General features: G+C 41.3%; 1 protein-coding gene across 2 annotated transcripts in view; it reads right to left on the reverse strand.

Moving 5' to 3' along the window:
• RTN1 (reticulon 1) overlaps window positions 1–26,861 on the reverse strand; it is a 226,724-nt gene that overhangs the window by 4,732 nt on the left and 195,131 nt on the right. The window contains exons 1-4 of one of the 2 annotated variants that reach the window (XM_039240757.1): window positions 21,265–21,447; window positions 5,033–5,240; window positions 2,217–2,355; window positions 696–765 (exon numbers count right to left, since the gene is read on the reverse strand). In XM_039240757.1, the coding sequence (XP_039096688.1) occupies window positions 696–765; window positions 2,217–2,355; window positions 5,033–5,240; window positions 21,265–21,325 (478 nt within the window). In that variant the 5' untranslated portion in view covers window positions 21,326–21,447. Of the gene's footprint in view, window positions 1–695; window positions 766–2,216; window positions 2,356–5,032; window positions 5,241–21,264; window positions 21,448–26,861 lie in introns of those variants that run through there. The other variant, XM_039240756.1, reaches the window with a different exon arrangement.

Here is a 26,861-nt window from a genome sequence, read left to right on the forward strand (position 1 = left end):
GTAGCTAGCATTCTAGCTAAAAGATGGCAGGACTGGGGTGTCTGGGTGGCTCAGTTGGTTAAGGGACCAACTTTGGCTCAGCTCATGATCTCACGGTTTGTGAGTTCTAGCCCCACGTTGGGCTCTGTGCTGACAGCTCAGAGCCTAGAGCCTGCTTCAGATTCTGTGTCTCCTTCTCTCTCTGTCCTTCCCCCACTCCCACTCTGTCTGTCTGTCTCTCTCTCTCACTCAAAAATAAATAAGCATTAAAAAAATTAAAAAAGATGGCAGGACAGTCCATAAAGAAAACAAAGGGATGCTGAGCCCTTTATAGACATTAGGCCATTATTCCTGGACTCATTCCAGAAATGAGTGATGGACTGTGCCTTCCCACAATGAAAATGAATTTCTGTCCCTAACTGCCTATTGCAAACAGATCTATATTAGAAACCAAATAAAACCAGTTGTGCTTCAAGAGAAAAAAATATACTTCAAACTAAGTGATTCATTATTCATGTATAGTAGATTATACATATATTATTATTCATATTAATGTATACACTCTTTAATTGAACTATAATGGTCAGGGAAATTCCCTGTACTACGCGGTGTTTGTTTCTAGGACTCTACCCCAGCAAGTTCACAGCTAACAGCCTAGGAAGCTTTATGCTCATAGAGAGTGTGAAGGAAGACGTAACGTGCTCATCTGTCCTTACCCATGAGCAGCAGGGTCAGCCCGTTGAAAAGCGCGCCAACATAAGTCAGGAGCCACATCAGGACTGCAAACTGAAGGATGAGATCTTTATCAGAGCTTCTAAACCCACTTGTAACAGAGGAGAGTCTTATTTCATTGATTTTTTTTCTTTTAGATTAAAAATGGAGGGGAAAATACACCATGGTTTCAACAGGAAATGTAAGCATTTAAAGCTCAACACAGAATTACTGAAAGCGAACCTAGTCTTTACTTCTCTTAGAACCTTTTGGACATCTTTGTTATAAGATTGGAAGGACACAATAATAAGGAAGGGGTCGGCACACTATGGCCCTTGGCCTGTTTTTTTATGGGCCTGTGAGTTAAGAATGAATTTTATATTTTTAAATGGTTGAATAAAACCAAAGCAAGAACATTTTTTAATATGCGGAGATGATATGAAATGCAACTTGCAGTGTTCATAAATAAAGCTTTATTGGCACACAGCCACAGCCATTCATTTATGCATTGTGTTTGGCTGCTTTCCTGCTATGATGGCAAAGCTGAGTAGCTGTGACAGAGATTATGTGGCCTGCAAAGCCTAACGTATTTACTATATGGCCCTTTACGGATAAGGTTTGCTGACCTCTGTTCTAGCCCATATTGTTACATTACAAATACAAATAGAAATATCATCTTAGAAGCCCTTGGGTAAGTAATTATCATCTCCCTGGTATCCCTCTTCAGTCATTACTTGGAAAGTAGTATTATTCCGGGAGAGCATCTTCCAAGCCACGTCACTCACTTTTCCTTCTGCCCTTTCTCAAACAGTTGGTGGGCAGCCCCTGTGTCAAGTCCCCTGCTCAGTGTGTGCACAAAGCACTCCGGAAGCACAGGGAACTCACAACAACCTCGCTCAGGCTCTGCGGAATCATGACCGATTGACTTCAGTCTTCTACATACACCACAGGGCGGGGAAAGCAAGCTCGTTCAAAGAAACCTAGTAAGTTCAACGAGGAGTGCCAGGAATGACACCCAAGGTGCCCAACGTCCTCTACGCTTTCGAGGCTCAGTCTCACAGCCCAAACTGGTAAGAACACTTGGATGTCTCAACATTAGGAGAGTCCAGAGTTTCCTTCCATGAAAAAAGCATATGTATGTTTCACATTTCTAAAACTAGATTTCTTAACAAACTAGTTTTAGGAAATTGGCTAAGGGACTGAAAATGGTATGAAGAAACAACCTGGTATGTTGTAAAAAGTATAGAATTAGAAGCTGTGTGACCCTCAGTTTGATCTCAGCTCTGCCAGTGACTCACTGGGCAACCTCAGGCAAGTGTCTTAGCCTCTCTGAACCACAGTTTTGGTGTCTGTAAAATGAGGGGATTGGACTGGATGAGCTCCATGGGACCACACAGCCGGAGGTTTTCTCACTCTAGAATGTAATTAGCACTTGCTTCTTATTCTCCATTATGTGATGGTTTACATTATACCTTTAGGGAAAACAAAACTCAAGATTGTCAAGCAAATGGCTTCAGCAACCGTACTTTTAAGGAATCCACCAGGTCCTGGACAAGGAAGAGCCTTCTCAGTTCTTTAAGCGTGTTGTTTACATAGAACTGCAGGCAGTCTGTGTACTTCTGGATCTGCTCCTGAGAAAGGGTGATCTCGAGCTCCAAGTAGGTCCTGTCAACAAACCATCCCCACAGAGAACGCCATCAGAGGTAATCATGAAACAGCTGGGTTGTCCTCCTCCCACTCTGATGACAGTCAGGTCACCTCTGGGGGTTTGCGCCAGCCAGTGGGCTGCAGGGCACTACACACCCCCACTTCCAGAATACTGGAGAACCTGGGAAGTACAGTCATTAGTGGTGTGCCATGACTCTTTCTGTGTCCCCAAGACAGGATCACAGTGTGAGCAGATGATTCGGGGCAACTGGCTGGGACCAGGGAGAAGTCAGTCCAGAATCAGCTCATTGGCTGCATTCTCCACATATCCCTGGTCCACCAGGTGGTCATGAAAGTCCTCATCTCTTCTTGGTTGCGTGGAGATGGATTATATATATTTTTTAAATAATTGAGGTATCTGAAAATCCTAAGCAGCCAATTATTGTTCATCATCACAACTTTAATATTTCATGTTTACATTTTGGAAAACACCCTCAGGTTTTATCTAGAGAGCTCTGAAAATTCAAGAGACTTGGCCCATATTCAAAAGCTCACAGTTTTTACTAAGAGCAATATTTTTAGTGACTGCAATTTTCATTTATTCAAATGATGAAATGTAATTATGGGTAGATAAACCAGGCTCCTCATGTAGCCCACCCTCCTGTTTGGTCATGCTCCCCACAGAGGGCCCACGCATCCTTCCTCACTCCTTCCCTTCCTCTGTTCTAGGACAGCACTATGTCATCTACCTAGAGGATATTTCTACAGTTCTACAGTGCTTATCTAGTCTGCAAATTGAGAAGGAAAAAAGTAAAGTAGCGTCTGGGTTGAATTTAGAGAGCTTACATTGAAATCTTATGGTTTTCCTACTCTTTAGAAGGAAAAAAACCCAGAAAAATACTGATTTGTCTAGATAGTAAGTTTTGATCCCAAAGTGTGCTCTTAGTCAGATATTCCTTTTACTGATAAAAACAATTCGACCAAAGGGAAGATTTTTTACTTTAAATTTGTCTCCTAAAGGAAGTTAACGTAGTTGACGGAGGTGCCTGGGTGGCTCAATCAGTTAAGGAAGTTAACGTAGTTGAGCTAACTGAACATGACAGTCGTGAGGGGCAAGAATGTGAAAGAAAGTAGCCTTTCTTGGATGGCTGAGGACAGAGGCTGGAGTAGAGCAGGTCTCTGAAGCTGTGAACTCTGGTAGGCATGGTATAACCCTGGTATGAAGACACTTCACTTCTATGCTTTTCCCCCTTTGGGATGGGAACTTGTATAGGCAAGTGATAGCCCAGAAGACCCATTAACTCTGCATTAGAAGAAAGCCAAATACATCCCAAGGGCAAGAGTGCTTAGACTGTAACTGACACCAAAGCCAGGAAGCAGAGGCTGGGAAGGGAGATCTGATACTCAGTCTTTTCCCTTCTGTTCCCCAACCACAGGCATCTTTTCTACCTTTAACGGCTTGGTGCCCTAAGGTCTTCATTCAGCTTACCGGTGAGGGTGAACCAGGGAGGATTTAGAGGCATCCTGGTGAATTAGCGGGTGTGGCCCAGAAGCCATCTGCAGCAGCATCTACAAGACTCATCCAGGACTCAGAAGTGTCCCCTCCATTACAGGAGCTGAGGACACCTGTAGTATAGCTTGCACTCCAGGGCCAGCTAGCAGGAGGGGAGGGGCGGGGGTGACTCTGACAGTCAGTGCTGAAATTCCCTGGGCTCACAAGCCAGAGTCACGAGACAGACTGGGGTGGAGTTGGGTGGCAGGCAGCTGTCAGTGATATCTCCTTCTGCCCTGTTTCATGCATCCTTAGTAATGGCCTTAAAAATAATTCCTCCTCTTTAATGGTCATTCTAGTCAGATTTCCCTAGTATGAAAATGCAGAGGAGGGCACATTATAAGACTATTCGTGAACTTGTACTCCTCAGAAAGCGGGCCCTTTGGTATTAAGCTTCCAGAGACCATAGAAATCTTATGGCCAAACACCTCAGCCCTGACTCTATGCTATGAAGTCCCTTTACTTCTTACTACCTCAGTTTTCCCACCTGTACATAGAGATTAATTACACTGCTCTGCCTTCTTCACAGGGTTGGGAGGATTAATTGTTGACCACTCCTTAAATTATAAAACAGTGTACACATATAATGGATTATAATTACTATCAGTAATAATCAAATATAAATCATGAAATAATAAGCTTATGTAATATAGTTATATTAAATATGCATTAATTTATTAGTAATAAATAATTAAATATAAAAACTCAATACAGCAATAAGTGTTAAATGGGGATAACTGAGTTTGTTTTAGAAATTCATCAAAGATATTAGCTATCAAGGCAGGGGCACCTGGGTGGCTCAGTTGGTTGAGTGTCTGACTTCGGCTTGGGTCGTGATCTCACAGTTCGTGAGTTCGAGCCCTGCATAGGGCACTGTCCTGACAGCTCAAAGCCTGGAGCCTGCTTCGGATTCTGTGTCTCCCTCTCCCTCTCTCTCTTTCCTGGCTCATGCTCTCTCTCTCTCCCTCTCAAAAATAAATACACATTAAAAAAAATTTTTTTTTAAGTCAGGACATTAAAGAGACTCTGAGACATCTGTCAAGTCCCAGAGACACATCACCCAAATGCCCAGGGGCTGAAACAGTCAGAGGGAAGGAGCCCCGTGAGAGGCTGGGGAAGGACTGGTCGGGCAGGAGTACTCACTTGAAAGGGTGGCCCTCATCGGTTTTCTGCACAGCTTGTAAAACAGACTTGTAGATGCGGAAACTGATGGTGGCCGAGAGTGCGGCAAGAGCCAGGTAGGCCACGACGCTCACGACGCTGAACTGGGTCAGGGAGAAGAGCAGCAGCAGGAAGCTCCCGAATACGATCCCAGTCTGCTTGATGTCCCGCCAGTAGAGCAGGTCAATGGCTGTGGGGAGGAGACAAAACCCACACGCGCACACTGAGCCCTGGCAGTGCTGCTGGGGTGGGGGTGGGGGGGCGGGCTGCTGTGGGACTCATTCCACTGAGCCAAGGTTGCTGTGGGTCCTCACCTGCACATAGGATTCCTAAACCCAAGTGAGCACACACAGGGCTTTGGCCAGGGCACTGACTGTCAAAGTGTTTTGGTTTGGAAGACTCCTTCTGTCCCTGAGGACAGTTCATAACTTTGCAGATAAGAAAAGGCTGGTGAGTCTCCAGCGCCCATACCTCTGCAAGCATCTAGCTCATTGGGGCATACCATCTGTGACTTGGAAACCAATTCAGAGCACTCTGAAGCACCTGCTCTGCTTCTCTGGAAGGCACGGACTGTGTGCATCTTGATGCCCTGCTGACAAGCTTATGTCTTAATGGTGCCCTGGAGATGTGCATAGCAGTCGTGCGCATGTCCCCACGGCTCAGAAAGGGCAGGAACAATGAAAAGAGAGGTTCCGGAAAAGTAGTACCCTCAGAAGCATGGCGGCACGTCCAGAGACCCCAGCCAATGGCAAAGGTTTCTGAATAAAGACCCGGCGTGCTGCCAGAGCCAGCAAAACTGAAGAGTTAGTAGCTGTCTCGAGAATCCCCAAAGCTGACATCTGGATTAGACCATTTTGTACAATATAATTTATTTGCTCCCATTATGTGATTTAAAAATCTGGAATACAGCTGTAAAAATCTAGATCACACCTCTCATTAAGTTATTTCCCTCTTTCACTTAGAAACAAAAAATTAAGTTCAAAAGAAAAAAAGCCATGGTGCTTCAAATGTGGTACAAAATGTAAATATTTTCCATATTTTGGTCACCAGATTATGAAAAAACATCGAAGCCTTGCTGGAGAATGTATGCAGATTTATTCTCCAATTAGGCAAGTCACAAAAGTTTTTTTTTAATTGAGATATAATTGGGGCATCTTGGTGGCTCGGTTGAGTGTCTGACTTCAGCTCAGGTCACGATCTTGCAGTTTGTGAGTTCGAGCCCCGTGTCAGTTTCTATGCTGAGAGCTCAGAGCCTGGAGTCTGCTTCAGTGTGTCTCCCTTTCTCTCTGCCCCTCCTCTGCTCCTGCTCTCTCTCTCTCAAAAATAAACATTAAAAAATTTTTTAAGTAAGTATATAGATATAATTGACATATAACATGGCATAAGTTTAAGGTGTACAACACGTTGATTGGATACATTTAAATACTGGAATATGATGGCCAGCAGACCATTAAACTAACACATCTGTTATGGCACATAATTATCATTTCTTTTGTGGTGAGAACACTTAGGATCCAGTCTCTTAGCAACTTTGACGTTTATAATACAGAATTGTTGGCCATAATCACTATGCTGTGCGTTAGATCTCCAGAATTTACTCACCTTCTAGCTGTAAGTTTGTACCCACGGGTCAACAATATCTCCCCAGTTCCCCCACCTCCTAACCCCAGTAACGCCCATTCTACTGTTTCTACAAGTTTGGCTATTTTAGATTCCACATATAAATGAGATTGTACCGTATTTATCTTTCCCCGTTGGACTTATTTCACTTAGCATAATGGCCTCAAGATTCATCCACGTTGTTGCAACAAATGGTTCTTATAGAATGCTACATGAATAAATTTTCAGAAAGAGAAAATAAGACACAAAGTTCCCATCTCACACCTGAATGAAAATGGCAGTTGCTTATACTCCCAGCTTCCTGAGTGGTATACACAAAGGCAGCGGGTTTAGTAAGGGATTAGATACCAGTCATTTTCTCAGAGGAAAATGGAAGTGACCAGGTTGAAGAGAGCAGGGAGCTGCTCCCATCATATACAGGTATGCAACTAGCTGAAGGAACAGTATTGAAAAGGTCACATAGCCTGTGACAACTCTCTGACATTGTAGAGGGGATATAAGGAGTGTTGCAGAGCAAAGTATTAACCCTCCACAACAGTTTTACCTCAGGCTGGCTGGAGAGGAAATCAGGGACTTAGGGGGTGGGGTGGGGCCTCTTTTATAACAGGCTGAGGATATCTCAGCAGTGTGAAGCTGGAGAGAGAATTCACTTTTTTAAAACAGTTTATTTATTTTGACACAGATAGAGAGAGAGTGGGGGCGGGGGAGCAGAAACAGAGAGAGAAAATCCCAAGCAGGCTCCACACTGCAGAGCCCAATGTGGGCCTCGATCTCACAAGCTGTGAGATCAGGACCTGAGCCAAAATCAAGAGTTGGACGCTTAACTGACTCAGCCACCCAGGTGCCCCGAGAAAATTTACTTTTGAGCTGATCTGTCATCCATCTCCACTGATTCCTCATCTACCGCGACCTGGTCCACCAAAGACATTAACACACAAGTTAGAGTCGTCTGCCATTTTGTTGGGCAAAAATTTTTTCTTTTTCTCTTACAACACTTCTGTGATGTAGGAAGTTGAGGAGAGAATCACAAGCATGTTTTGGTGCTAAACAAAAGGTTTTTCTTCTCTTGCGTGGGGCTGTTTCTACAAGTAGGTGTCCATGGGCAGAGGAAAAGCACGGCTGCTCTAAAGCCCCTCTCTTCTCCCAGGCCCAATCACCAGTCACATTGACTGACATTCTACTATTAGAAATTCACTCCCTTAGGTTAGTCCTTTTTATCTTTCGATTTATCCTTTTTTATCTTTTTTTTTTAAAAATTATTGTTATTGGAAAGGTCCCGGAAGGGGATAATGCACTGAAGAGCAGTTTGTCATTAACAATAAAATTTAAATGAGCTTACCAATTATGTTCTGTTTTAGAAGAGTTTGTTGAGACCAGAATACCAAAGTAATAATCCTTTTCAGGCAGAGAAGAGGGATGGCTCTTTTAGAAGACAGGACAAGAAATCCCTGGGCCTGAGGGTAAGTGATAGAAGTGGGAGAAGGGATATTCCCAGAAGCCCAGCGCCCCCCTGTGGCTGGATGGATCTGGAGCACCACACTGAGGGAAGTCCCGACCAGCAGGGCTAAAGGCCCCTAGGGAACTGGAGCCTCCGAGCATTTATTCTGTTGGGGAGGGGGGTGAAAGGAGAATAAAAAGACTAAAACATCACCATTATCTGTAGTGTTGCCTCTTTTACATTTTATTCGTTTATTCAGTGTTTATGGAGCAAGAACTTTGTTTTAAGTGCCAGGCTTTGTGCTAGGTCCCAGGGATTTCAAAATCAATGAATTGTTAAAAAAGAAAAGAAAAGAAAATCCACCCACACAGAAGTTGTAATCTTCTGTTTTATGACACCCCTAGATTCACATGGCAGACACTTTTAGAAACAAATACACAATAAGGCAGGATGATTTGTGCTCTTTAATACTAGATAAGGTGGGCTTACCTACCTCTGAGATGATATGTAAGGGTCACAGGAGACCCTGAAAGAAGCTTTCAGACAAAGAAAATATAAACTGCTATTATCAAGTGAACCTCCACTTGATAAGTCGTTTAACACTTGTTAAAAACAGTGTATCCTTCTAGAAAAGCCTTCTGAATCTCAGGATATCTGCTTATTTTTTTTTTATGGTTTTTTTTTTTTTTTTTTTTTTTTTGAGAGAGAGATAGAGACCAGCATGAGCAGGGGAGGGTCAGAGAGAGACAGAGACACAGAATCTGAAGACAGGCTCCAGGTTAGCTGTCAGATGCTTAACCGACTGAGCCACCCAGGCGCCCCATCAGGATACCTGCTTAAAAAGCCAAGAATGGCAGGCACCAGGTAAGGGCTTTATGTGAAGAAACTATGGGCAGAGAGTGTGAACTGTCAACTAAATTAATTTGGTGTAGTCATATACAGCAGGTCTTTCGATCAACGTGTTAAGATTGCTGGAGGTTTCTGGGCCTGGGTGGCTCAGACAGTTGAGCATCTGACTTCGGCTCAGATCATGATCTCATGGTTCATGGGTTCGAGTCCTACATTGGGCTCTGTGCTGACAGCTCAGAGCCTGGAGCCTACTTCAGATTCTGTATCTCCTTCTTTCTCTCTGCCTCTCTCCCACTGCCCCCCCTCCCCAAAATAAATAAATAAATAAAACTAAAAAATTAAAAAAAGATTTCTGGAGGTTTCTAATTAGGAGGTTAGTAAAAAGATTCATCTTACGGGGCGCCTGGGTGGCTTAGTCGGTTAAGCGTCCGACTTTCGCTTAGGTCATGATCTCGTGGTTCGTGGGTTCGAGCCCCGCATCGGGCTCTGTGCTGACTGCCAGCTCAGAGCCTGGAGCCTATTTCGGAGTCTGTGATTCCCTCTCTCTCTGACCCTCCCCTGCTCACGCTCTCTCTCTCTCTCTCTCCTAGAAATAAGTAAAACATTAAAAAAAATTAAAAAAAAAAAAAAGATTCATCTTACAACATCAATGGGATATTTATTCTAAATACTCTTTTGACATCATAAGCTATATGTGTAGATTCTGAAATGTTCAAAGCATCCTCTCATAGTATCTCATTTACACTTCACAGTCAACTCCGCTGGACAGGCCTATGTATAACAGATGAAGAAGCTAAAAGTTAAGAGACTTGTGTACTGAATAAAGAGAGAAGCAAGATCAAACCCTAAGTTTGATACTTCTTCCAGAACAAAACAGTTGCCTCTCTTGCATTATGTGGTTATAGGCTAAACATTCCCCCAAAGTATGCAAAATTAATTTGGGCAACCTGATTTATTTAAATCTGCTTCCAGAGCTAGATATTGAAAGTGGAACAAACTTTTAGGTGACAACATGTCATTATCAACAGTAAACAGTTATTGGTCATCTATTCATCTAGTGAAACCAAGAACGAAAAGTTCATACAATTCCGTTTCTGCTTTTAAGGAACTTAAGATCTAGCTGGGAGGACTAACGTTCACTTACAAACTGCCGAATCAGTGTTAATACATTTTGTGCTGCTGGAGGTGGCAAAAGTTGAGTTTAAGGAAGGGACGGTGCTGGAATTGATGAAAGAGCATGTGGGATGGTTTGTGAATGTAGCGAACAATTTGTTAAGGAGATGGAGTGGATGAAGGGAAATATTATGAAGGATTAGTCAACAAGAATGGTGACTAATTAGCCGTGGGAGAAAGGAGGAAGAGCTAATTAAGAGTGAAGGCAACATTTCAAGGCTGGGTGACTGAGCGATTAGTATCACTGACAAAAACAGGAAATTGGAGGGTGAGCTGGTTTGGGATAAAGCGGACACTTGCTTTTAAACCTCCAGGTTCTAACATGATGACATCAAAGCAGGGCATTTTGATACAGTCTAGGGCAGAGACGGGCTAGGGATCACAGGTGAGATGAAGCTGACAGTTACAGTACTTCCTCAAGTTTTTAAAGCTTTGAAACCAAATGATTTGTGCTTTCTTTAGGCTTTGTCACAGTAGCCCTGAGTTAAATGGCCAGTAATATCATATTCCAATGATATTGAGATGAATATGTACAGTAGGAAACTCGAAACGCAAGACTGAAATTTAGTAAGGAGGGCTGAATATGAGTAGAAAGGATGATTGAGGCCACAAAAGTGGATGAAACCCCATGACAGGAGAGACTAAGAAAGGCAATGGAGAAGGAAACCATAGTTTAAGATTTAAAGGAGTAAATGGAGCACATTAAAGGAGTCCCGTCTGAGTGTCAGAATGGGTACCCCAACAGTGGAGGTTACTGCAGTCAAGAAGGAAACTTTCCAGGACAAAGGGGTAGACTACAGTGGAGGATGCTGATGACGTGACAAAGGAAATGATAACTGAGAAAGGACCCTGGATTTGGAGGCTGGAAGGTCACTCATAACTTGGCAGAGAATATTGGCCAGTAGTGAGGATGGAAGCCATATTGTAAAGGGTTGAGTAAATGGTGGGAAGTTCAAAGCAATGAAGATGATGACAAATACAATGGTAGTTTGGGCAAGTAGCAGCAAAAGCAAACCTTTGGGGGATAGCCTGGGGATATTAATGGAAAGGGAGGAGTGAGGATTCTGGAAAGAAGGGAGATTTGGTTGAGCAAAATCTCAGAGAAGGGGCAAAAGGATGGGATTAGTCATAGCTCTTTCTTTTCAAAGAAGGGAAAAGAATGAAAAGAATCGGTAGAGAGGGAGAGACATTTTGGAAGTGCATGGGTGTGGCTACAGATGTGTGTGGAGGTGGGAAAGGAACAACATAGAGTGGCTTAAAGTGGCTTGAGGTAGCTTTACTCAAATCCTGGAAAATGCGTTATGAGGGGGCACCTGCGTGGCTCAGTTGATTAAGCGTCCGACTTCAGCTCAGGCCATGATCTCACGGTTTGTGGGTTCAAGCCCCGCATCGGGCTCTGTGCTGACAGCTAGCTCAGAGCCTGGAGCCTGCTTCAGATTCTGTGTCTCCCTCTCTCTCTGACCCTCCCCTGCTCATGCTGTCTCTATCTCTCTCTCAAAAATAAATAAAATATTAAAAAAAAAAGAAAGAAAATGCATTATGAGGTCTTCCGGAGACTGAGGAGGATAAGGGTGGGGCTTGAAGAGTTTAGGAAAAGTCCAAACCTGCCTTGTTTAATACAGTAGTGATAAGCCACATGTGGCTACTGACCACCTTAAATGTGACTAATCCCAAATGAGATGTGCTGTTTACTACCTATCGGATTTCAGACTTAGTCCAAAACAAGGATGTAGATTATACATATAATACTTTTTATATTGATTATGTTGTTGAAGGGCTAGTTCTCTAGATATGTTGTATTAAATATATTATCAAAATTAATTTTACCTGTTTTTCTTTTTTACTATTATTAATTTTGTTTACTTATTTTAAGAGAGAGAGAGGGAGAGGGAGAGGGATAGAGAGGGGGGATTCAGAGAGAGAGAGAGAAAGAGAGAGAGAGAGAGAGAGAGAGAGAGAGAGAGAGAGAATACCAAGCAGGCTCCACACTGTCAGCACAGAGCCTTACATGGATCTCAAACTCATGAACCGTGAGCTCATGACCTGAGTTGAAATCAAGAGTCAAACGCTTAACCAACTAAGCCACCCAGGTGCCCCTCTTTTTACTTTTTAGTGAAGAAGCTACTAGAAAATTTAAAATTTCTACGTACTGACTCACATTATATTTCTATAAGACAGTGCTGATCTAGAAAAATACAGTCTAAATTCAAAAAAGAATCAATAAAAGGACTACTAGAAAGTAAAGAGGGTTTGGCTAAAGCCAAGGATCTCTAGTGGATCCAGTCGATAGGCTTAGAGGATAGAACCTGCACAAGCAGCATGGTTAGCAGAGATGAAGATCAAGAGGACAGAATTGAAATGAGCAACCTGGACTCAGGCTGGGAATGACAGGCAGCCAAGAAACTGATGTGCTGGGGGAATGGCGATGGCTATGTGTGGTCAGAGTGACAGCAAATGGCCCGTGATGATTCAGTGGTAAGGGTAGGAAGCGGTGAAGTGTGATCAGAGAAGAGAATTTCTGTGTTCCAATCTGCTGTGTAAATGATGATTTTTCACATTTTAATTCTGCTTAGAGCGATGTAAACTTGTGTAGGAAGGTTACAGCAGCTGATCCAAAAAAATGGGTATTTGAATAAAGTTTCCATAGAACCAAAGTAAAAAAAATGTAAGCAACTCTATAACTGCAACAAATTAACTCCACCCCACCCCTTGGTCTTTGTAAATTACTGTATTGCTTTGTCAATTGCAAAAACCAAACTTACTTTGCTGAAAACCAAGGAGCAATGCATCGGTTTTGAAATAAGAGATCAGCACATCCTATCGGTTGATAAATGGACTGGCCTTAGTGATCTCCTCTTAGTCCCCAAACCACAGGTGGGGGAACCCGCTGCAGCTTGGAACTCACCTGGAACTAATTTAGTCAGGGGTGATCTGGAAGATTTGAAGAATCCTAATTTCAAATGCAGAAATCAGTGCTATCCTAATTTCCATAATCCAATCAAGAACAGAAAAGAAAAAGAGAAGTGATACAAGGCTTGAATTACTAGCTAAGTGAAATAAAATGCTGCATCAAATTTCTAGAAAGAAAGCCCTTTGCTGCTGCCCAGATTTTTTTGGTTTAGGAAACCATCTTAAATGTAGTCAATTACATGATCCAGTAGGGATGCAGTATTCAGAAAGTTTATTAAAAATGTACGACTGAAAGACAGTGGTACAGTTATTCATATTTTATTTATAAGGCAAAGTGTGGTATAAATGGATAACATGAAATGGCAATAAATTGTGCACCATTACCTGCATTATTGCACCATATTCTTAAATGTGGTTATTTATAGTCCATCTTGGTCCAGTAAAGATTTCAGGCAGCACTGCACCGCTTGCTATGTGATAAGTTAAGTGCTACTTTATAAAAGACCAAGTGAGAAAATCCTGTTTGTAGATAACATCAGCATTTCATTGAAAGGACTGTTGAAAAATGATATGCTGTTGACTTTACTTTTCAGTAAGCTTCCAATAATTGACTACAATACTTGACTACCTTCTGTAAAGGATTAGAGGCTCCAAAAACCTCACTTCTTTACAACCCAGTGTCCACAAAGCAGTTATAGCCAGTTTCTCCAATTTTCTTCGTATTTTTCAGGCCAACGAAATATCACACCATAAAGAGCTAACAAGAAGAAACAGTAGTAACTTTTCCCACTTTAACTTTCCCTCATTTTGTCATCAAAGCAGAGAAACATAATGGGATTTGATGTCATAAAAAACGTTAAACATGCACAGAGACCTTAAAGATGACATGTCCTAGTCAACTACTCCATGAGTTTCCTTTGCTATGAAATAGGCTCCTATATATATGTAAACTCTAAATGGTAATCCAGAGGGAAACTGCTGGAAAAGACCTTTGCTGATAAGACACCTGCAGTGATCCCATTTTCCAGCCTCTTTCTTCTCACTGCTTAATTGCAGCCAATGACTGTAAACAGAAAAATGCCAAGCCTATTATTTCTAGATGTTCAAATAATTCTGCAGATGTTTTGAACAAGTAGGTACTTTATACCTGGTATTCTGTATAGACAGTAAAAGAGCAGAGCATTTAATACACATGCTAGTTCTAACCACCACTAGGACTACATTCTCCCTGTGCTTGGAAATGAACGCAGTGATGCTTAGGCCGGCTGTCACCTGGATGGGGTGGAACTGGCCAGGAAATGAAACAGCAGGGCCCAGTATTGAAGACAGTGTGGCCAACTCCTCTTGCTAAATCTTTTAGCAAATGGGCTCATTTGGAGGGGTCTCCACAGGGCAACTGGCATCAAAGGAAGAGATGGCCATATGGACAGAAAGATAGGCTTTGGACACACGGTAGCTGAGGGAAGCACACAGAAAGCTTGGCAAGAGATTAAGTAATGAATGTCCTCATGTCCTTTTTCCTTCTTTAAGCTTTTGGACTTGATCAAAATACAAAACTGTTCAGTTGGTTGGTGGCAATAAGTCATAATTAGCCACAAAATGTTGTCTGGGCCACACCTTAGAATCCATCATTGTATTGGAGTAGAAAAGAACCATGGAGGTAGACAGCTATTGCTTCTTCATTAAAACCGAACATATTTAAAAATTTTGACCAAAACCACAATGGCAAAATGTTTCTTGAACTAAAAAAGTAAGGCAAAGGAATGCTCTCTCATTGTACCTCTGTTCCAGTCGATAAAACATCATATCCTTCTTAATACCTGTTACCACTATATTCGATCTAGAAAGCAAGACATGCACATTGCAAAATGGATAGAACTGTAATAAGTTCTAAAAATGAAAGCTTGTTATGTTTGTACTTTTCATCTGTTCAAAATTAACACCAGTTTGGGCAAAGAGCTTGTAAGGAGTGCTTGAATTATAAGACTTCACTCAGATTTAACTTAAAAATAAAGCTTACACATATTTGGAAGAAACAGAACTCTATACTTCTAAGCTCTATAACGTCTAACAAATTTCTTATTTTATTTGAAATATATGCTATAAATTTGGAATACATTTACCAAGGTTTTAATGCAAACTATTGTTATTAAATGTCATCTAGGCAGAAGATGGCTTTTTAAGGATTATTAATGTCAAATTCTTGGAACTGTAAACTTAATTATAAGGCAATCCTGTTTCTTTGAATGGTTGTATGCACTTCCATAAGAAGTGGAAAGGTGACAATATTAAATAATCATACATGACCAAATGTGTATACATCTTAGGAGATCAAGTTCAGAAGGATGGAAAATTTTGCAGTGATGTACATTTAATTATTTCCAAAAAGAAAGGTGATATTCTGGGAGTTATCCACTCATGTTAGCTTTTGTTTGCTGGATTCAGTGAACTTTAGGATTTAACTCTACTATAAGGTAATTTAAAATATATCAATTTCTTCATAGATTCTGTTCCCAAATGTATTAATGAGTCTAAATATGAAAGTGAACTGAGTAAAGAATATCATTTCAAATATAAGGAGAAAGTGGGAGAGAAGGAAGCAGGGAAAGGGAGAGAGGGAGAGAAGGAGAGGGAGAGGGAGAGAGAGGGAGAGGGAGAGAGTGGGAGAAAGAAACGTTTTAAAAATAATTAAGAGGGTCTGCTAATCAAGGATGGAATCTGTAATCATAATCCTAATGCTTTAGCCATAGAGTATCAGGAATATTTTTGTTTTTTAATTATTTTATTTTATTTTGGAGAGAGAGAGAGCCCACGCAAGTGGCAGAGAGGGGCAGAGGGACTCTTAAGCAGGCTTCACATTCAGTGAAGAGCCGGATGCGGGGCTCAATCCCATGACCTTGGGATCATGACCTGAGCCAAAATCAAGAGTTAGGTGATCAACTGACTGAGTCATCCAGGCACCCCTGTTTTTTTTTTTTTAATGAAATAAATATTAATTCAGGGAAATCTGAGAAAAGTAATAGATTTGGAGATGTAGATTTAGATCACCATTTTTGTCAAATTTTTCTCACTCATGATGGATCTTCCTTTAAAAACAAAGTTAGACAGGGGCGCCTGGGTGGCTTAGTCGGTTAAGCGTCCGACTTTCGCTTAGGTCATGATCTTGCGGTTCGTGGGTTCGAGCCCCGCGTCGGGCTCTGTGCTGACTGCCAGCTCAGAGCCTGGAGCCCGTTTCAGCGTCTGTGACTCCCTCTCTCTCTGACCCTCCACTGCTCACGCTGTCTCTCTCTCTCTCTCTCTCTCTCTCCTAGAAATAAATAAAACATTAAAAAAAATTAAAAAAAAAAGTTAGACACTAGAGAGATTCCATCGGTTCAATCTAAATCCCAAACATGAAAGTAAAAAATTATCCTAATCTAGTGATATACCTCATAGATTTTTTCCTTAATTTCAGGAAGGAACAGCTCATACAGTAAAGAAACATGTATCTTAAGTTCAGCAATTCTCTGAGTTTCACATCAGTTTCTTCCTTTAAATTACTTCAAGTATTTTTTGAGACACATATAATCTTGTTTCTCAAAAGCTGTTTTTGTCACCAACCCAGTCCTCTAACTTCATGTTACATGGTATGGAGATACTGGGCAATATTCAGCAAATATTAACACTGATTAACTGCAGGTGGTAGGACTTTGGGTGATTTATGGCTTTCATTTGAACCTCTCTTTGTACAAATGGAAATTTTCATACTGTGCATGTATCACTTTTAGAGAAAAATAAAGCCATTATTCTCTCTCCAAACTTTGGAATATTCCCTTATAAACATTCTCTTGGAAATAATCATACATTGTGACAAAGTAGAGTTTTATTTTTCAGTAGAGTAGTAACTACCCATATTTGGTATATTATCTGTATAATGAGAGTTTTCTTTCATTAAAAAAATCTCCAGATCCCCCAGCCAAGTCAGTTTCCCCTCTGGACCTCATTACAATCTGCAAAGAGGGAATTTGCAAGTGTAATGCTTATGTTGTAATATCTGTACCGTATTCTAATGAGACTGAGTTCAACTATAAAGTGATAAAAGGTGGTAATGATCTGCCTTTATGTATATATTATCTTTACCAAATGATATTTTCAAAATACAAGCGTTTCTTTCAATTACTGTAGCTAAAACAGATATTTTTTTCTGTGTAGTCTGGAATGCTTGGCTGTTCTGAACTAGCATCTTTCAGAATGGATCACCATGAATAGCGTTTCCACAGAGCACTGCAGACCAGCATAAAATATTTTATTTTATAAAAAGCCAGAAGTACTTTTAGGCTATATTCTCTGCAGAGTGTTTCCCCTTCAGTAATAGTTTACATGCCAGGAAAGCTACAACTACAGAAGGCTGCAATACAGAGTCACGTGGGAGTTGACCGGGAGCCCCAAACAGGTGACAAGTATCAACCCCACTGTATTACCAAGCATCCTGCCAGATGAATTTGTTAAGTACAATGATATCTGGAAAAAACTATCTTTAGGGCACGAATGGAATAATATGGATGAATGATTTGTTCCCCTGCCCTAATACAATTTGGATTTAGGTAGTATGGTAAAGTCATTAAGAGCATAGGTTTCAGAATCAGACTGTCTTGTGTTTGGGACCCAAGTAAGTCCGAGGGCAAATTCCTGGCCCTCTCTGCCTCAAAACCCTGTTTCCTCCTCTGTAAAATGGGAGTAAGACATGTAATAAGCATTTAGGATAGCTACTGGGACATAGCAAATAGTTACGGAGAAATCCGCGATGACAAGTTGATGGTGGCGAGGATGACAACAATGGCATAAACTGGTCAAGATCACTGAAATTTGGCTGTCTGTAAAGGGGGAAACCATGTGAAAATGTCTCGGCAGAAGTACATGAAAGTTTACTCTAGAGCTCAGCATGAGTAAAAGAGATGGAGTGCTGTCACGGGAAGAGTTCTGATTCAAAGCAGTCGCCTTTTCACCACTCAATTCACCACTTATCAAAAAACCTTGGACAAGTCGCTTATCCTCTTTGAGCCTCATGACGTCCAAAAGTAAACTGAAAGTTCAAATGAGAAGACATGCGGCAAATGAAAACTATGTAAATGTGAGGGGTTATTAGGCCGACAAAATCACCATCACCTACATAATTCATATTCTTAGAAAAACCATTGAGAAAAAAGCCATCTACCCAATTGAGGCAGATGGCAAAGCAGTGAGAAGTGAGGGGCTCTGAGCTCAGAGAGCCTAAGCGTGGATCTAGCCTCTGCTGGCAATCTTAGCCCATCACCTAGAAAATGACATAATAATAAAATTTACACATCATAGGATTTGTGAGGATTAAATGCAATGATCCAAGTAAAGCATTCAGTAAAGGTGCCCTCCCCAAGTATGAGTATTATTGTGACCTGTAAGATTACTATCAACAGAGGTGTTTTATTAGGTTATTGTTTTATTCTTTTATTTTCACGGAGTTGGGTGGGCTTTGGTTTATGAACCAATATTGGTAGTAGTATCATTTTTTTAATTGGAAGAAAAATCTTCGTAACGTATACATTAATGTACTAGTGTACTGTAATGTATATGATCATGTATACATTCTATAATGTATTACAAAATTTTTGTACTAGTATAATGTGGACTTTTTAGTCTCCCCTTAAATGTTCTTGTCTCTAGCTGAAATCATGTATATTAATAAAGTAAATATAAGGTTCCTTTTGCATGCGTACTATAGTTCTTATGACAACTGTATTAGTTTCAATAGAGTCTTCATGAAATGTTCAATGGGCTGCAATTTCTCCATGGAATGTTTAATAATATGTAAAAAACCTGAGGCTCACTTCCTTTATTCCTTCTTATAAGCAAAACTTTCACCTATAGTACTTGTGGAGGACCTTCTCAGCAATGTGCGCTGTCTCCTGCAACGGTATTCAGATGCTGCTAGATCACACCCATTTCATCATTTGTATACTCAACCCTGCTCTGCAGGTCTATGGACTGGGCTCGCTAAGAATCACCACACACCAGTGGCTTCAACCCTGATTATGTATTAAACTCACCTGAGGATCTTTTTAAACATTCTGATACTTGACCCAATTGAATCAGAACCCCTAGGGACGGGCATCCTTTGTGTTTTTAAAAGATCCCCAGATGATACTAACGGGTACCCATGGTTAAGGACTGTTTTTCTTAAAGAGGGAGCTAAGAAGATACGTTGAAAATGCTACACAAAAATCTTACTGTAGATTTAGTTTAAATGAAAAGTTCTCCTAGTGGAAAGAAAAAGGAATACTTCACTTCTTACTATTCCTCTTTTATGGGTTTCATAAACCCACCCGCCTAGTTATTAGTCAATTTTCAAGATAATGGCTTTGTTCTGACAAAAGGAAATCAATGGTACTGAAAACTACTAAAGGTCACAGAGTGTAGAAGACCTTCAACGATCTTGCATTCATTTTCACAAGTGGCTTTATACTGAAAATGACAATGATTGTTTTCAATAGGCCAATTATGACATTTGCGTTATTTTCTGATTGTAAACAGCCATGTACTTTTTTTTAACTCCTGCAGTGAGAAGGTCAAATGAGGCAAAACCCACAGGATTGTAATGAAAGAGTGTCTTATATGGTATACAAAGAAAACCGAAAACCTGCCATGTTTTGGTAAGAATAGACGAAACCCATAATAATAGTCAAAAAACCAACTTTTTTATGTCTTCGTGTTCAACTAAACTTGATATTATATCAATCTATAGTTGTTTAAGTGTGTATATGAAATAAACTGGATGAGTCTAACACACAAGAATGAGACGTCACCAAGAATTTTCACTACTGCCTTTGTATAAAACATGCTATTTCATGTCACTGTCATCATTCTCTAAAATTATGCCCCTGAATTGCCAGAGATTTATTTCCTAGCTTTTACATTTATTAGGCCCATTTATTTACTTTTGACAGTTGTTATTTCCAATAGACCTACGCAATTTGAACTCAACTGTTCTATTTTATGTCACTGCCACCCAAGCCAACAAATAAGGAATAGAGCAAATGTGTTCTTAATTCTGAGATTCATGTTTACTTCTTCTCTGCTTAAAAATTTTACTGAAAAAAATCCTATAGGGGCTCTAAAGATGAAAAGTCATCCTATTCCTTCTGTGATATAAAATGACAAGGGGAAGATTCCAGGTTAAAAAAAAAACCAACCAACCCCCCCCTCCCAAACCAGCTTCTGCTCCAGAGTATTTTTGGTCCCCTGAGGGACGCTGCAACCCTTCAGGTTAAGTCAAAAGCGCCTTCTTTAGAACCTTATTTGTTAAATATTAAGAGACACTTCATTTTACAAACACCCGAGTTGACAACACATAATTCATTCTTCCAAATTCTCTCTTTCTCCTCATAATCTCAAACTGAGCTAGGTGAAGGAGAGAATCTTAATGTAACAAAGGAGATGGATGTGTGAAGTAGGAGGCTGCATAAAAATGGCTGAAAAGCAATCCAAGCGAGGCTGGAGGGTGGCCACACCCAGTGCTAATATGGACTGTTTCAAAATAAATCTGTTATGCCAGAGGGTACTGGACACCGCTTTTATTTCCCGTCTGCTTGTTCCACAGATACCCATTATTAATAAATCGTACTTGCAGGTTACCCCAATGACAGACAAAACCCCTGAAATATTTCAAAGGGAACCATCCTAATAGGTGGTTACGCCATCGTATTTTCAGGATTTCGAGAACCCGACTGCATTTCCAGTCTCCTTTGTGTGGCCACAAATAACCACCCTGAAATGGGTGTGTCCCTCTTAAAAAGATGCACCACCCTCTCAGTGGTTCTATCAGGAGATTTCAACCTTTCGGCAGAAATGAAATGCATGGAACAATAAGAAAGCATTTTAACTCCGGGGAGGAGAAGAGATTAAACAAGTACTGAATGATCAACGCATCCCAAAAGAGCTCCCGGAGGAGGCAACTGATGCATTATTTAAATTTCTAGCATTGCAACAAGAAAACAAAGGGGTGGGGGTGGGGGTTAAAAAGAAGAAAAGAAAAAGAATGCAAACACCATCCATTGTGATTTTTGACATGACAAGTTTACTCCCCCCAACAGAAAGCTCTTGGGCATAAAGCATGCATAGGTCCCACAGGTGAAATGATGCACAATGGCCGAGTCCGGGTCCCGGGGTTCCCGTGCACCGGAGGCATGCACTACCGAAATAAAGAGAATACCCTGACTTTTCCAGTTGCTCCACACACAGTCCATCTTGGTGGAATCGGCAGTGGCCTGCATCGTGCGGGCTTTGGAGCCTCGCCGTTGCTCTCCTCGGGGGCGCGGGGCTGGTACTCAGGGTCTGCGCCCCGGCTGCGGCGGCAGGGCTCGCGGTGGCCGCGCGGCTGCAGACAGACTGAGGCTGCACCAGCCGGCGCGCGGCGAGGGGCGGGCGCGTCGCGGGCGCCGCAGTCTCCGCTGCAGCGAATCAGCGCGGCGCGGCCCCGGGGCTGCCTGCGCGCACAGAGACGCGGGCGCCGCTCGATGCGAGAGCGCCGGCTCGGGGCCGTGCGTCCAGGGAGCCTGCCCTGCAGACGCCTGAAGCGGTTCTGACCCGGGAGGCACAGAAGGGCCAAGGGTGGGGATCAGAGTGCGGCACTCGGGCTGTTCCGGGGAGTTCGTGACGCGGGCGCATATTCTAGAAATTTCTTAGACACCCAAGAAACCTGTTGGGTAAGACGCGGTTGATAGCAGTATAGATGTCAGGCTTTTCAGCATAATTTCCCCTAATTGTCCCCATTGCTCATTCACCTCTTTCTTCCCCATTTCATTACATTCTGGCCACGACTTATTGTAATTTGCCTGGCATCTTCCAAGCAATCGCCAGATCTTTTCCTCTTTCTGGAATATTCCACAGCTATCCAAAACCTTTGTTGGCAAGCCACAATCACTGTAAAGAAATCCTGCTGCTCAGTAGGTCTTGTGTATTTCTCCTGTTGCCCCTCTTCTCCAGCTCAGTGTGTGGCTTGAATGAATAAGTACCAATCAGAATGTGGTGCCTACATGTAGGCTCTGGTTCAAAGCCCTTGGGACTCTCCTACATGGAGTTATTGGTCACTGCACTGATCCTCTAAGAAAGGTCAGTTGTGGGGGCACCCAGACAGAAGTCAGGGAAGAAGAGAGTATTCTGCCTCTTGGGATTGAGTGTCGGGGGGAGGGGGAGGTGGGCACTGTGTAACATTTGGGAGATGCAAAGTTGGTTTCTAAACCCAGTGAATCAAGAGATTCAAGTCCCCTGTTACAATGCAGGTGCCAGTGGGAGGCGGCCTGCTATTTAAACCTTACCATGAAATACTTCATCAGATTAAACACCAAGGCTTTGAGAGAACGGATAGGGGATAGGTGGTACATTTTGATGAAAAAAAGATCGCAAAGAGAAAGGACTCAAATTTGGATATCATCTGGGGAAAGACAGTCCTGGTGGAGGGAACCCTTGAGGAGACAAAACATAACGTGGGGGCAGAGGACACCTTGAGAACTACGGGGGCATACAGAAGGAAGAGTTCCCATTTTATTTGTTGGGGCATGGCATTATCCGTGACACAGGATTTCTCTCTCTCTCCCCCTTGAGGACAAATGGAGCCTTCGCGATTCTTCCACAGTTCCCAGAGAGGTTCCTTGCCGGACCCAAATCTACATTTGCACATCCTGTACAAGCGAGGACATAGTGACAGTAGTCTCAAGGTTATGCTTGTAGATATGATTTATCCCTCATTTTATGAAGACTATACACCTTAAAATGGGATCTTTGAGATGATGCATATTCCTTGTAGAAGGCGAGCTTCCAGAGAAACCGAGCCTCTCCCCATATCTCTGTAACGTAACTGAAATTACTCATGAAGCTTAGTAAGAGTGAGATCAGGAGGATGATTTGGTACTTCCGGGCGGCCAAAGTCTCCTCCAAGAGGAGAGGTGTCAGAGCTACCATGGGGCTGACGGGAAGGAAAAAGTTATTACAAAGCACTTTTCAAATTGACCTGCTCTAGTGACAGTGGTGACTTTTTAATAGATCTATTTCCATGCCCCCTCCCTGTGGAGCCTTGGCCACCAGGAGGCACTGCCAGTCCAATGATAGGCCCAGTCATCAGACCTAAATCCAGAAGGTGCGCCGCCTCCCCAGTTACCTTTAGTGGCAAGTATTAAGTGTCCACCAAGTTACCAGAGCCACTGTTCATTGCTAATCTGACAGTACCGCTCAGCAAGCTGAGGGTAGCAACACCCCTGGCGAGGGAAGGCGGACAGAGAGGCAAGCTCTCCCTCAAGTGGAGGGGAGCGGTGTCAGACTTCTTGGGCCACGCGTTTCCATTGGCTACAAAGTTGACCTCGGAATGTCAGCTTAGCTGAAAGATCTCATTGTTTTTAGTCATGTTGAATCTGAAGCCGGAAGCTTGATGACACCCAAAAAGTCAAGATAGCAGTTTGATAGCTGAAGGCTGAAGTAAGGCGTCTGATGCCACAGGGATACACACCAGTGAAATAAGAATGAGGGGCAGAGGTAGTGGGTGAAACAGAAATGAACTTATTAAAGAAAAGTCAGGCAGAAAAGTATGGGCAACTTGCCTGAGAATTGGAGGATGTGGGCATTAGACCCACTTACGCTGCAAAAGTTAGTTGTGGCCTTCAGCAAGTTATTTATCACCTTTGGACCTTCCTCTCATAATATACAGATGAATTATAGCTTTAGATCTTTGCTTCTATAAAATAATAATTTAGTTCTTGTAGACAGTGTAAGTGGGTACTTTCTTTGCACAAGTACCCACACAGTATTAATGGAAAGCTCTTGCCAAGATCAAAATGATAAAATGGGTAGAAAGGATATGTAAATTTTCCTTGAGTGGTGAAAGAAAACAGAAAGCAAAATCAAGCTTGCTAAAAGCAGGCAGGAACTGCCACTGTCTTCAAACCAGGAGAGAACAGACGGGCTTTGTACACAGCCAGCTCAGAACTCGGTTTAGGTGCCTGCCAGGAGAGGAAGTGATTTCTTTAGTTTTCAGGATGAAATCATGCTGTAGGCATTCGGTTCTAAGGAAAAACAAAATAGTCAAGTTTTGAAATCTCATCCCAGATTGAGAAAGATTGAAGACTACAATGCCCAGAATGGCTGTATGGTGTCTGTTTTTTGGAGCCCTAGGATTTTACTGATGAGAATCAGTGATACCTACACTGATACATTTATTCAATAAATATTTACTGAGCACCTATTGTATTCCAGACACTGTTCCAGGCATGAAGCAAAGTTGCTACTTTTAAGAAGTTTGTAGGCTAGTATGTGTGGGATGGGCAGATAATAATAAAAGAGGTAAATACGTATTTCACTTGTGGCAAGTGTATGGAGGGAAATAAAGCAGGTAAAGGGGATAGGAAATGGGAGTGGGATAGAAGTTTTCTATTGTATGAGGAGGGTTAGCAAATGCCTACCTCATAAGGTAAAATTAGAGCAGACACTAAATGAGAGAAAAGGAGAAAGCCATTAAGCTATATGGGAAAAGAGCATTTACAAATGCACTGAGTTTTCAGGACAGAATGTAATAGCTGATAAACTATATTAAGCTCATAGAACTCCTTGTATTGTGTGTGTGTGTGTGTGTGTGTGTGTGTGTGTGTGTGTTTAATGCTCTGAAAAGTATAGCAATTGGAAGAAAAGGCACAAAACCAAAAAAGTACTTCATTATGATCAAAGAACACTAAGAACTCTGCTTTATGCCATATGGAATAAGGAAATTTAAAGTAACAACCAATTTGGTACATAACCCACGGTACCAAAATAATGCATGAATTGCATTCAATTCAAACAACAGATTAGCACTTGTTATTTGCCAGGTGCTTTCTCATATGATATATATTTAGGTGTTAAAGAACCCCTACGAGGTAGATAGTGTTTACCTTTATTTTCTTGGTTCATTCATTCATACAATCTGCAAACATTTATACAGCCCATACTCAGTGCCTGTTTCTGTAAATACAAAGGGAGCTGCCCACTAGAAACTTGAGTTTAGTGGGGGGAGATTTACACATAGATAAATGCAATCAAGTGATAGATGTAAGAGCAGGAACGAGTAAATACTCAGTGATTGGGGGAAGAAGAGGTTTCAGGAAAAGCTTCAGAGAAGAGATGATAATTAAGGTGAGTTATGAAAAAGGGGATCACCAGTTTGAGCATACAGATATGGAAACTTAATCACGGACAGATGCAAGGGACAGTGAGACAGACTCAAGGAATAATACTGTCAGAAAATGAAGGAAACACTGCAGAGTTTCAAGGGAAGGAATAACACCTTGAGCAGTTGAATAATGTATCCAAATTTGGCTTAGGATTTCCCAGAATTGATAAAAGCCACACATTATAGCCCTGAGCAAGACAAGAAAAAATCGATACTCTGACCCACATTATAGAGAAATTGCAGGGCATCAAAGACAAGAGAAAATCCTAAAAGCAGGGTAAGTAAAAGATACATTGTCTCAGAGAAATTGTTGGGCCAGCTGCCGTCTGTTCATTAACTGAAGCCAGAAGACAATGGAATAATGTCCTCAAAGGAGTGAGGGAAAATAACTGTCATCTAGAATTCTGTACCCAGCAAGCCCAATACAGGCATTTTTCAACTATGTAAGAATTGAATCTCCTGACTGCAAACCTTGCAGGAAAAGCTACCAATGTTCATACCTCTGGAAGAAGAAAACCGAACTTAGAAGGAAGAAGTGAAGTGCATGAAAGAATGCTAAGTGTAAAAACTAGGGGGTTATAAAAGAAAAGTGAAATTAAAGTAGGAGACAAAAATAGAACATAAGGTAGGAAGGAGTGATAAAAGTGAAAGCATTCTAACTTTCTAGTACTGTTCAGGACAGTAGACAACTTTAATTTTCTTTGAGATCTTAGTTTTAGACTACGAAAAGTCAAATTTGATGACCCAAATATTTAAGAGTCACCACTAGAAATAACTAAAACATAACTTCTGAGTGAGTAAAATGTATACACAAGGTAATCAACACATTAAATCAAATTGAAGTCAGGAAAGGAAACCATGAGAAACAAAGAACTGGTAAATAGAAAGCATAGAATAAAGTAGTAGAAAACATCTAAATAGATCCAAATAATGCCAGCTAAAAATATGGATACTCTCAGATTAGATGAAAAAAATCTAGTTAAGGATGTTTACAAAAGAAAATCCTAAAACATAATGTAAAAAATGACACCAGGTTAATCAATTTTTGGATAGTGATTTTGCTAAACTCGTGTATTAATTCTAATTGTGGATTCTCTTGAATTTTCTATGTACATAATTATATCCTCTTTGAACAAATGTGGTATTATTTCTTCCTTTCGAATCTTTATACCTTAATTTCTCTACTTGGACTTACTGCACTGTCTAGGATTTCCACATATAATGTTATGTAGAAGTGGTAAAGGTTATATATTCTTTGTTTTTCTCTTGAATTTAGGGGAAAAGGGTGCTTGAAATTTTACATTAAATATGCTGTTGGCTGTGAATATTTTAGCTGTCTTTTATCAGATTAAGGCAAGTTCCTTCTATCCCTAGTTTTTTTGAGTTTTTGTCATGAACAGGTATTGAATCTTATCAAATGCTTCTACTGGAGCTATTGAAATAATCAGGTATTTTTATCCTTAATTCAGTTAATACATAAATTACACGGATTGCATTTTGACTGTTAAACCAACCTTGCATTCCTAGGATACACCCTATATGGCTCTGAAGTGACATTCTTTTTACATACTGCTACTCAATTTGCTAATGATTTGTGTAGACTTTTCTTATCTGTA

Source organism: Hyaena hyaena, unplaced genomic scaffold, assembly GCF_003009895.1.
Source record: "Hyaena hyaena isolate Hyena2069 unplaced genomic scaffold, ASM300989v1 scaffold_181, whole genome shotgun sequence".
In the NCBI taxonomy this organism is placed as follows: Eukaryota; Metazoa; Chordata; class Mammalia; order Carnivora; family Hyaenidae; genus Hyaena; species Hyaena hyaena.